The following is a 12820-nucleotide window of genomic DNA, read 5'->3' as shown; positions in this document are numbered from 1 at the left end:
TTTTCTCTTCTGCTGAAGACTGGCAGTCCTCAAGTCTTTGTGCTTCCCCAGGCTCAACATATGCCATGCCTATCTCTGTACAATATGAGATTAAACTTGTCTCAATCTTATGTCAAACACGCCCATTTGCCAAACTGTCAGATAGCACCTTTAAGCTCATTAGTTGTTTACAATATTATTTCATTGTTTATATCAATGCGGAAATTCAGTTTTGAAGCAAAGAGCAGGGATACAATCTGATAAACATTGATCACAGCTTAATGCCTGCGTACGCTATAACAATCACAGAGTCTTCATGCCCAGCTGCGCTTGGCATGGAGCATCTCCATGAGCAGGTTGTTGCACGGCACCTCACCGCTCAGGTGTTTGCAGTACAGGTAGTCTTCAGCGAGGGCGCTGAGCGAGCGTAGCTCAGACAGACAAAGCAGCAGATGAGCAAAGCGTCCGAGAAGGTGAGAAGAGGAGCACAGCGTGTACTCCAGCAGGGCTCCTTCAGCCTGCTCCTGCACACTCTCTATGAACTGATGGTCCTCAAGCTGCTTCACATCTGGTCAGTGGGGCGGGAAGGGAAAGCAACAAGCGGTCAATGTGTGTAGAGCAAAGGTTGTCAAACATCATGGAGTGGAGAGAACTAGAAGTACACTCTTCTTCTTTTTCTTTCTCTAACTGGGATCATAGAGAGTTCATTTAATAATAATACCCCTGCCACCACATCAAGTACCCCTTGAGTTCTCTAAATAGCTGTTAAACAAATAGCATGTTGTGTATCTCAACCACTTGGTATCACATTGACAATGACTCTGTACACAAGTTTGGTACTGCAAATTCCCTCTTCCTTGGCCCCCAGAAGGTATTCTGACACCAGGAACTATGGCTGAGGAACAACATTTAGACCTTGGTCCCTCTAGTCCAAACGCAGGTACAGATCCTGAAAGGATTCTGGTGCCCTAGGAAAAGCAGTTGCGTTGGAAACAGGCTATAATTGTAAAGATGTTTGTATTATTAGATACTGAAAGGTCAACCCACTCACCCACATGGCTAACATTGGTTCGGTTTAGCCAACAAAACTACTAGGTTAAGGTAAGAAAAAGATCATGGTTGTGTTGAAATATAAACGTAACAATGCAACTCAGCACCAGTAGAAACCCAACCATCGTAGATAAATAACAACTGCCCTTAGCGGGCTTTCTTGCGTAGCGTTACGTAACAACGTTATGTAGCAAGCGCAAAGTCTACAGCGGCCTGTTGGATGAAAGTCCTGTGTTGGTTGGACCCTCCTACCACCCTGCCACCCTCCAACTCGTTCTTACTGGACTTTCTCGCTTGTTACTTGTTGTTATACCACATTCATGGCTGCTCATTATACTACGTCACTTGCTCTGACCGAATGCAAAGGCGTTTACATTCATCACATGCTGTAGTTTTTTAGAAACGTACAATGGCAACATTTCGTAGTAGTGACCGGGCTGGAAATGTACCTCGGCTAAAAACACACTTGTGAAATAATTCACCAAGAATCCATCAAATCAGTGTGGACCTTCAGGACTTTTTAGCCAATATGAAGCTTTATAGATAAAAAGCATTAGCTGTCACTAACCTGGGTTAAAGAGGATGATGAACTTGATGCAGGCAAACTCTTGGCGGTCCACCTTTATGATGTGGAGCTTCTCAACCAGCTCCAGTCCTCTCTGTACTAGGCTGGCCACAGTGAGACCAGCATGGGAGGCTACGTCTGACAGCTCCATCTGACCCAAAGAGCACAAGTACTGACATCAGGAGCTGTGATGGATGTCTCTCTGGACTGCACAACTTTCATTTTCATGTGTCATACCTCCTTTCTAACATGCATGTTCTAAATGTATAAGGCAACTCTCAAATGTACACGTCAATTTAGATTCCGAAGCTTTAATCTGCACAAAACATGAGCCGATACAGGAATTATTATGTTTGTGTTGGAGAATGTGTGGTCTTGTGAATTCCTCCCAAAATCTTCTGGTAATGAAAAAAGATTAATGTGAGGTACACACTACAGGAGAATTACAGCGCCTTTAGGCCTGTGTGCCCCCTTCCCAGAAATGTTGAGGATTGCCATGTGGTGTTAGGTAAATCAAGAGTGTTTTTTGCATCTCTAATCTACTCGGTAGCCCATCATAGCTGAACCAATATCAAATCCCAATGTTCAGAATTCCCAATCTGATATGCTGTTGTGAGGGGGAACCCTGAGGGCAGCAGAGGCTGCTAAATAGCAAACCGTTTCTCTCTAGGATCCAAACTGTTACATTTATCATTACATGCTGTTGAGGGGTCTCTCACACTTTCAAGATCTGTTCCATCTGGTTTGGAAAATCTTCTGGTGTGGGCCAGCCTAAACATAGCATGGGTATATTCAAGGTGTTTATATGTTTAACCTTGAGACAGATTTTAGGCTATGAGAGCCGTAAGAAGAGTACGATTTGGGGTTTTGACAAAAAAGAAGTTCCAAATAACTAAAAAGTGGTATAAAAGAGAACCTCAAAAAACAATGCATTGATACAGTAGGGATTGAAATCAGATGTTTTCCATGAGAAACAAAAGACTATTTCCTTCCACTTAGATATTTTCTAGACTCTGGACCGCTCAAAGCTCCATAACACTACATGTCATAATTCACTCATTCATAGCCTGATGGGAGGAGCTATCATGTGAGGTGCCACCTGCCATCAGGATATATAACGATTCATACTCATTCATACAGAAGCAATTACAAGAGCAATTTGGGGTTAAGTGTCTTGCCCAACAAGCCTGGGATTGAACCGCTGATCCTTTGATAGATTATGGATGTAGAGACAGTAGTGAGGAGAAATGTAAACCCCAGTTGGTGCTCTGTGTTTACTCCCTTTACTTGTTGGGTAAAATATATTAGTTTGTTGTTACAAATAAAAATGCCCTTTACCTCCTGCCCAGTGACCAGGAGCAGGCTGCCTTCTTTGCCATACAGGACCTGTCTGGAGATGATGTCCAGGAGCAACAGGTCACTCCAGCAGCTGTGCAGCAACTTCATCTGGTCATTCACCTTGGAGCAGAAAGAAAGCGTTAAAAGTGTTCAAGTACAGGTTTTATTTAGCTCATCACTTTACACACACATTTCAAATAACAACATCCATTTCCGTTGTTGTCCCCCTGTCAGAGACATGTTCTGTCCTGGAGTAGAGACCCTACATAGGGCTGCTTAGTCTGCGAAAAGCCACATTCATTCCTATCAAAGTTGCTCTTGAAGTATTGAATTCAGATAAAAAATACCGTAGCTTTTTCTCTAACCTCCCAGCCCTCGGTCAAGCCTCGTTCTCAGGCTCATTCACATGAACATGAACACAGGAAGGAAAATAACCCCAGATGTGGATTAGTGCATTTTACAACATCTAGGACCTTCTGATTTGAATTAGGGCTATTCATGTGTTTGTACTGGGAAGATGAATTAACAAACCAAAAAATCAGCTGAGTTATAGACACCTCTTTCCCAATGTAAGTCTATGGAAAGAAGTATTTTTCGGGCACATGGTAGCACGTGCCGGGCCCCAGAGGTTGTAGTTCAAGTATTTGGCAACTACATGAAATTTCAGAGAATAGACTTTAAAACAGCTCTGCTTGTGTACAAATCTCTTCATGGTCTAGCACCAAAGTACATGTGTGACATGTTAGAGCCATATGAACCATCTCGGGCTCTGGGAAGCTCAGGGAGTGGTCTCCTGCTGGTCCAGAGTCAGGACTAAACACGGGGAGGCTGCGTTTCACTTTTATGCTAAAATCTGGAACAGTCTTCCAGAAGATGTGAGACAGGCCTCAACTCTGACAATGTTTAAATCCAGGCTGAAAACAGTTCTATTTGACAACTGAAAGTATTTTATCTGCACTCTTCGCTTTTAATATAATTAATTAATGGTTATTTTAATGTTTTCATTTGTCTTTTTGTAATTTTATGTAACTGTAAAGCACTTTAAATTGCCTTGTGTACGAATTGTGCTCTATAAATAAACTTGCCTTGCCTTTGCACAACCCTTTGCACTGCAGATATCTATGAGCGGTCAATGTGTTTAATACTATATATATATTATATATAATATTAGATATTTAGCATTGACTGTTCAGAATGGGTATTCAGCAGCATTGATTTTATTAAACTGGAATTTGATTGTAAACGAAAGTCAGTATTCAGTTGTTCAGTACATCTGAATAATCTTATTTCTGTGTAAGAGTCTTGTAAAATTCCAAGCTGCTAGCTCTCTCCTCTGATACGTCACATGATCCACCTCTTGGCCTTTTTTTAGAATTAAGCTGTGTCATCTACTTCTAAACCGTCTACCTGTCTCTTAGACCCCATCCCAACGAGGCTTCTTAAAGACGTGTTGCCTTTAATTGGCACCTCTCTGCTGGATATTGTTAATGTGTCTTTGCTAACAGGCCATGTACCACATTCCTTCAAAGTAGCTGTAATTAAACCTCTCCTGAAGAAGCCCACTCTTAATCCAGAGGTGTTGGCTAACTACAGACCGATCTCTAACCTTCCCTTCCTCTCTAAGATCCTTGAGAAAGTAGTTGCAAATCAGTTGTGTAACTTTCTACATCAGAATAGTTTATTTGAGGAGTTTCAGTCAGGATTTAGAAAACACCACAGCACAGAGACAGCACTGGTGAAGATTACTAATGACCTCCTAAAGCATCAGATAAAGGACTCATCTCTGTACTTGTTTTGTTAGACCTTAGTGCTGCGTTCCACACCATTGATCATGACATCCTATTACAGAGACTGGATCAGTCGATTGGCATTTCAGGTACCGCACTAAGTTGGTTTAAATCCTATTTATCAGATCGATCTCAATTTGTATTTGTAAACGATGAAGCCTCAATGACCACCAACGTTAATCACGGAGTTCCACAAGGTTCTGTGCTTGGGCCAATTTTATTTACCTTATATATGCTTCCTTTGGGCAATATTATCAGGAAACACTGCATAAACTTTCATTGCTATGCAGACGATACTCAATTATATCTATCAATCAAACCAGAGGAGACCAACCAGCTCGCTAAAATTCAAGAATGTCTTAAAGACATAAAAACATGGATGACCTGCAACTTCCTGATGTTAAACTCAGACAAAACTGAAGTTATTTTACTGGGCCCTGAACACCTCAGAAATCAATTATCTGGTGATGTAGTTTCTGTAGATGGCATTGCCCTGGCATCCAACACCACTGTAAAGAATCTCTAGTTATGTTTGACCCAGACTTGTCCTTTAACTCCCACGTGAAGCAAATCTCAAGGACTGCACTTTTTCATCTACGTAACATTTCAGGCACATCTTGTCTCAAAAAGATGCAGAAAAGCTGGTTCACGCGTTTGTTACTTACTGCAACTCCTTATTATCAGGCTGCTCTAATAAGTCTCTTAAATCCCTCCAGTTGATCCAGAATGCTGCAGCTCGTGTACTCACAAAAACTGTCTACATCCTCTCCACCATGTCTACATCCTCCTCCACCATATTCACATCCTCTCCACCATGTCTACATCCTCCTCCACCATATCCACATCCTCTCCATCATGTCTACATCCTCTCCATCATGTCTACATCCTCTCCACCATATCCACATCCTCTCCATCATGTCTACATCCTCTCCACCATGTCTACATCCTCCTCCACCATATCCACATCCTCTCCATCATGTCTACATCCTCTCCACCATGTCCACATCCTCTCCACCATGTCTACATCCTCTCCACCATGTCTATATCCTCCTCCACCATATCCACATCCTCTCCACCATGTCTACATCCTCCTCCACCATATTCACATCCTCTCCACCATGTCTACATCCTCCTCCACCATATCCACATCCTCTCCATCATGTCTACATCCTCTCCATCATGTCTACATCCTCTCCACCATATCCACATCCTCTCCATCATGTCTACATCCTCTCCACCATGTCTACATCCTCCTCCACCATATCCACATCCTCTCCATCATGTCTACATCCTCTCCACCATGTCCACATCCTCTCCACCATGTCTACATCCTCTCCACCATGTCTATATCCTCCTCCACCATATCCACATCCTCTCCACCATATCCACATCCTCTCCATCATGTCTACATCCTCTCCATCATGTCTACATCCTCTCCACCATATCCACATCCTCTCCACCATGTCCACATCCTCTCCATCATGTCCACATCCTCTCCACCATGTCCACATCCTCTCCACCATGTCCACATCCTCTCCACCATGTCTACATCCTCTCCATCATGTCCACATCCTCTCCATCATGTCCACATCCTCTCCACCATGTCCACATCCTCTCCACCATGTCCACATCCTCTCCACCATGTCCACATCCTCCTCCACCATGACTACATCCTCTCCACCATGTCCACATCCTCTCCACCATGTCCACATCCTCTCCATCATGTCCACATCCTCTCCACCATGTCCACATCCTCCTCCACCATGACTACATCCTCTCCACCATGTCTACATCCTCTCCACCATAACCACATCCTCTCCACCATGTCCACATCCTCTCCACCATAACCACATCCTCTCCACCATAACCACATCCTCTCCACCATAACCACATCCTCTCCACCATAACCACATCCTCTCCACCATAACCACATCCTCTCCACCATGTCTACATCCTCTCCATCATGTCTACATCCTCTCCATCATGTCTATATCCTCTCCATCATGTCCACATCCTCTCCACCATGTCTACATCCTCTCCATCATGTCCACATCCTCTCCATCATGTCTACATCCTCTCCACCATGTCCACATCCTCTCCACCATGTCCACATCCTCTCCACCATGTCTACATCCTCTCCATCATGTCCACATCCTCTCCACCATGTCCACATCCTCTCCACCATGTCTACATCCTCTCCATCATGTCCACATCCTCTCCACCATGTCCACATCCTCTCCACCATGTCTACATCCTCTCCATCATGTCTATATCCTCTCCATCATGTCCACATCCTCTCCACCATGTCTACATCCTCTCCATCATGTCCACATCCTCTCCACCATGTCCACATCCTCTCCACCATGTCCACATCCTCTCCATCATGTCTACATCCTCTCCATCATGTCTACATCCTCTCCACCATGTCCACATCCTCTCCATCATGTCTACATCCTCTCCACCATGTCCACATCCTCTCCACCATGTCTACATCCTCTCCATCATGTCCACATCCTCTCCACCATGTCCACATCCTCTCCACCATGTCTACATCCTCTCCATCATGTCTACATCCTCTCCACCATGTCCACATCCTCTCCACCATGTCCACATCCTCTCCACCATGTCCACATCCTCTCCACCATGTCCACATCCTCTCCACCATGTCTACATCCTCTCCACCATGTCCACATCCTCTCCATCATGTCCACATCCTCTCCACCATCCTCTCCATCATGTCTACATCCTCTCCATCATGTCCACATCCTCTCCACCATCCTCTCCACCATGTCCACATCCTCTCCATCATGTCTACATCCTCTCCATCATGTCTACATCCTCTCCATCATGTCCACATCCTCTCCACCATCCTCTCCATCATGTCCACATCCTCTCCACCATATTCACATCCTCTCCATCATGTCCACATCCTCTCCACCATATTCACATCCTCTCCACCATGTCCACATCCTCTCCACCATGTCTACATCCTCTCCATCATGTCCACATCCTCTCCCCCATGTCCACATCCTCCTCCACCATGACTACATCCTCTCCACCATGTCCACATCCTCTCCACCATATTCACATCCTCTCCACCATATTCACATCCTCTCCATCATGTCCACATCCTCTCCATCATGTCCACATCCTCTCCACCATGTCCACATCCTCTCCACCATATTCACATCCTCTCCACCATATTCACATCCTCTCCATCATGTCCACAGTCTCTCCACCATGTCCACATCCTCTCCACCATGACTACATCCTCTCCACCATGTCCACATCCTCTCCACCATGTCTACATCCTCTCCACCATGTCCACATCCTCCTCCACCATGTCCACATCCTCTCCACCATGTCTACATCCTCTCCACCATGTCCACATCCTCCTCCACCATGTCCACATCCTCTCCACCATGTCTACATCCTCTCCACCATGTCCACATCCTCTCCACCATGTCTACATCCTCTCCACCATGTCTACATCCTCTCCACCATAACCACATCCTCTCCATCATGTCTACATCCTCTCCACCATGTCCACATCCTCCTCCACCATGACTACATCCTCTCCACCATGTCCACATCCTCCTCCACCATGACTACATCCTCTCCACCATGTCCACATCCTCCTCCACCATGTCTACATCCTCTCCACCATAACCACATCCTCTCCATCATGTCTACATCCTCTCCACCATGTCCACATCCTCTCCACCATGTCCACATCCTCTCCATCATGTCCACATCCTCTCCACCATGTCCACATCCTCTCCACCATGTCCACATCCTCTCCATCATGTCCACATCCTCTCCATCATGTCCACATCCTCTCCACCATGTCTACATCCTCTCCACCATGTCCACATCCTCTCCACCATGTCTACATCCTCTCCACCATGTCCACATCCTCTCCACCATGTCCACATCCTCTCCATCATGTCCACATCCTCTCCATCATGTCCACATCCTCTCCACCATGTCTACATCCTCTCCACCATGTCCACATCCTCTCCACCATGTCTACATCCTCTCCACCATGTCCACATCCTCTCCATCATGTCTACATCCTCTCCATCATGTCCACATCCTCTCCACCATGTCCACATGGAGCCGGAGACACCAACAGACTCACTAAACTGGTTAAGAAGGTCGACTCCATTATTGGCTGCAAACAGGACTTTCCGGAACAGGTGGTGGAGAGGAGGACACTGAAGAAATTATTGTCCATATTGGATAACCCAGATTACCCTCTCCACCACCTAATGCAGGGACAGCGGAGCACGTTCTCCCACAGACTGCTTCAGCTCCGCTGTCACAAGGACAGATACAGGAGAACATTCCTGATACGGGAGAACATTCCTGATACGGGAGAACATTTCTGCCAACTGCAATAAGACTTTAATAAGTCACCTGGCCAGATCCTGCTCAAATTGAACAACATCAATAAGCATGGCACTGCTTTTACTTCATAGACTTTATATACACTTTTATTTATATATATATATTTCCTTTATTATTTAAATTCTTTAATGTAATATGTCCTATCTATCTATCTATCTATCCATCTATCTATAGAGTTATGTTGAGTATGATTCAACAGGTATCATTTCTATCAGTATGATGTCACTGTACTTGCTGTCATCAAGTTGTGCAGCAAGAATGCTCTAAAGATATTCCTCAGAGCAACAAACATGAGCAGTCAGAAGATCTCACCTTAAGCTGTTTGAAGAAGATGGAGGTGCGAGCCCACTCCACGATGGAGAACAGTGTCTGGTCGGCCATGTGGCACATCAGACACAGGTTGCTGGGGTCGCTGTGTTTTTCCCAGCCTGTGTGCTCCTGCAGGAGGCGAGCAGCGATCTTATTCTGCAGCTGGAGCTCGTCAGGATCGCAGCGCACAAACTCAATCACCAGCTGTGGCATCCTTGGACCACGTGGAGAGAGAGGTCTGGAGTAAATTACTGCAGCGGAGTTGGCGTGCTCTGACTTGATGGTCCAGTTTGAGGAGGAGGCACACTGGTACTGGTTGACGCCGGCTGAGTCGGGTGGCAGGAGAGAGCACAGGGATGGGTGCTGGTAGCTGATACGGTGGTTCTGTGCGGTGTGTAGTGGGGTGCAGTGAAGGACGGGAACTGAATGAAGGTCAGCGGTAAAGGTCAAGTCTCTTTGCTGGGTTGAGGAGCCCATGGGTGGACTGCTGTCTATTCTGAATCCACTAGCTTGAATCAGAGCCTCTCTCTGCTGCTTCAGGGCACGATCGCGCTTGTACATCGGGCCGAACTTGTTCCTGCCACCTCGTATTCGATCTGCACGAACAGCTGATGAGACAAGATTAGTTTAGAGCGCTTTTTTAAAGATGATTTTCACTGAGATGTTCACAAACAACAATATGATTGACATTCTTAATATTCCTCATCTTTAGGACCAACTGGAAGAAAAAAAAAGATTTACAGTGGAAGTTTTTTCGAGGTCCATCATAATGTGCAAAGTATTTATACTGTAAATTGAGGGCTGTAATCTTAAATGTTGTATATATATAATATATATATATATATATGTATGTATATTATATATATACATATACTGTATATATATATATATATATATATATATATAATATATATAATATATTATCACTGTATATCATTTTAACTTATAGATATCATCTATGAAACTTCCCCGGTTGAATACATTAAGACAATTATTTTTTGTATTAGAAGTCTTCTGAAATGTATGTGTAAATATTAAAACCAGGTTTCGTTTAATTTTGTTTTAGTCAAAGGTCTTTTATAAAGGGGACTTTGCATATCTCCATAAATCAGAAAACAGCCATAAAAAAGTGCCATGTTTTAGGAATAAAATTAATTTATGAATGAAATATGAACAAACCCAAATAAATCACCTTTAGAATATAGGAATGAACCTGGAGGGTTTGGTGTATGTAAGTGCTACTGAAGTGAGAACAACTCCTTTTTAGAAAACGGCCTTTATGTTTTATCATCAAATACATTTTGAGGACGCTGCAGGTGAATAACGTCATGTTGAAATCGACCAGTGTATTTCTTCCCACCGTGTCGCCATTCATGACACTTTTGCATTCATTAATATCACAGCACATCGTAAATGCATGAGGAAAATAGAACGGAGATTTGTAAAAACATTGAACAGAATGTTGGTATACACTTACAATTTGAGTTATTATCATCATTGTTATTGATGTTGTTGTTACGCCCATTATATGTCTAGTTAGGATGCAATAATACACTAACATCTTTTCTTTTTTTTTTACAATAATAATTAGAATATATATATATATATATATATATATATATATATATATATATATATTTTCTTTCTGAATATATTGCCATGTCGTATTTCAAGGCCACGTGAAGCAGTTGGGTATTTGGATGCCCGTGCATGCTTTGGTGATCATCCTCCCTTAGTTTATGGGATGGAGAGCCCTCCTTACCTTCCAGTCGCATGCCCACATGCAGACACTTTTGAAATCTGCAGAACGGACAGCGCTTCCTTTGAGGGACATCGATGCAGCACTCCCGGCTCTCTGCACAGGCGTACTTCTTGTTGTTCTGGACGGTTCTTTTGAAGAAGCCCTGCGAGCGGTGAAGAAGAGGAAGAGGTCCACTTGAGGAAGGCAGTTCTGTTGGAACGGCAACTGACACCGTTCCAACAGCATTTGTAATTTGTGATATTGGGCTATACAAAATAAACTGAATTGAATTGAATATGCATTTAAAAGATCAAATGCAGCGACGTCTACCTTGCAGCTCTCACAGGTGAGCAGCCCGTAGTGGTAACCAGAGACCTTATCTCCACACACTGGGCACAGCTCCTCCAGAGCCGCTCCGTGTCGGAACTCCATCCTGGAACTTTACGCACATCACACGGACTACAACATGAAGAGTTTCTATAATGTGTGAAACTATATTACCATATCTGACGGACCTACCTGTTGGTTCACTGCCTCGGTAAGAACTGTTACTGTGAGGAGACTGAACGTCGGCATGGATGTTCTTCCCTTCTTCCCCGTCCTCCCCTTGGAGATGTGAAGTGGAGCGAGGGACTGTCCGTGGTCCTGATCCCGTGGCTGGCCCGAGGAACTGACCCGATCTGTGGCTGCAGCCAATCAGCACGTCTCATCTTTGACTCGCCTGTTTCTTTATATAAACAACGTGCCCTTCATAGCTTCTTCTTTTTTCTATTAAGAGTTGAATTGTGCGTTTTCAAACATTGCACAAAACAGACGTTCAATAACGAAGTTCAAATTAAGCAACAGACATACAGATAAATGGACGGATGATAGGAGAAATGTGTTCCAGCCTCTCTAATATTTAGATTTCCTGCTTTACACAGTTTTTATATCATATTAAACAGAATACCTTTGGGATTTCTACTGACAAAGCACGTTATTAATAGACATCACTTTGCAGCCCCATTCTACAATCTTGTGGAAGCAAGAACCTCTGATATATAAGGTGGTCAGACAATAAGCCAGAGTCCAGTATTCATTCATTATCATCACAAATTATTATTATTATTATCATTATTATTATTATTATCATTATTATTATTATTATTATTATTATTATTATTATTATTATTATTATTATTATTAATAGTTATACATAATTTCGATGATAGTGCAAATATATTTTAGACTATATACAGCAAAGTGATGAGGGCACCTCAAAGAAATGTGAATAGTAAGATATGTATTTATTAGATTAGAAATGTACATTTACTTAAGGTAAAATATGACGGTATGTTGGAACAGTTCAGGTCGGAGAGATATCAAAAATAAAATTACTCTATTATACCTCTAGCTTAAGATTTCAAAATGCATCTTGTAATGCAGTGTTGTATCCACTAGATATGTTAACACTTTTAATACAGAGTTTGGAAATTCGTTTTAGTTTTTAAGTTTGTTTTCATTTCCATACTCTTCAATCATTCTCTATGTAATGATATAACCTCAGAGATAAGAGGTATCATAACTAAATAAATACAAATAAAATTGAATAGGAAACAACCAACATACAAACGTTCATACATTTATTTATATCTCAAGACT

General features: G+C 43.1%; 1 protein-coding gene across 1 annotated transcript; it reads right to left on the bottom strand.

Annotated features, from left to right (window-relative positions):
- Positions 1 to 293: 293 nt before the first annotated feature.
- On the bottom strand, positions 294 to 11611 carry LOC117740430 (nuclear receptor subfamily 5 group A member 2-like). The gene is made up of 6 exons (XM_034546826.1): positions 11510 to 11611; positions 11201 to 11342; positions 9442 to 10046; positions 2933 to 3052; positions 1598 to 1745; positions 294 to 547 (listed from the first exon to the last, which is right to left on the bottom strand). The coding sequence occupies exons 1-6, from the start codon at positions 11609 to 11611 to the stop codon at positions 294 to 296; spliced, it is 1371 nt and encodes a 456-aa protein (XP_034402717.1).
- Between the last annotated feature and the right edge of the window lie 1209 nt (positions 11612 to 12820).

This window comes from Cyclopterus lumpus, chromosome 12 (genome assembly GCF_009769545.1).
Source record: "Cyclopterus lumpus isolate fCycLum1 chromosome 12, fCycLum1.pri, whole genome shotgun sequence".
Classification (NCBI taxonomy): domain Eukaryota; kingdom Metazoa; phylum Chordata; class Actinopteri; order Perciformes; family Cyclopteridae; genus Cyclopterus; species Cyclopterus lumpus.
The sequence above is the reverse complement of the archived record's forward strand: the minus strand, read 5'-3'. Positions and strand labels throughout refer to the sequence as shown.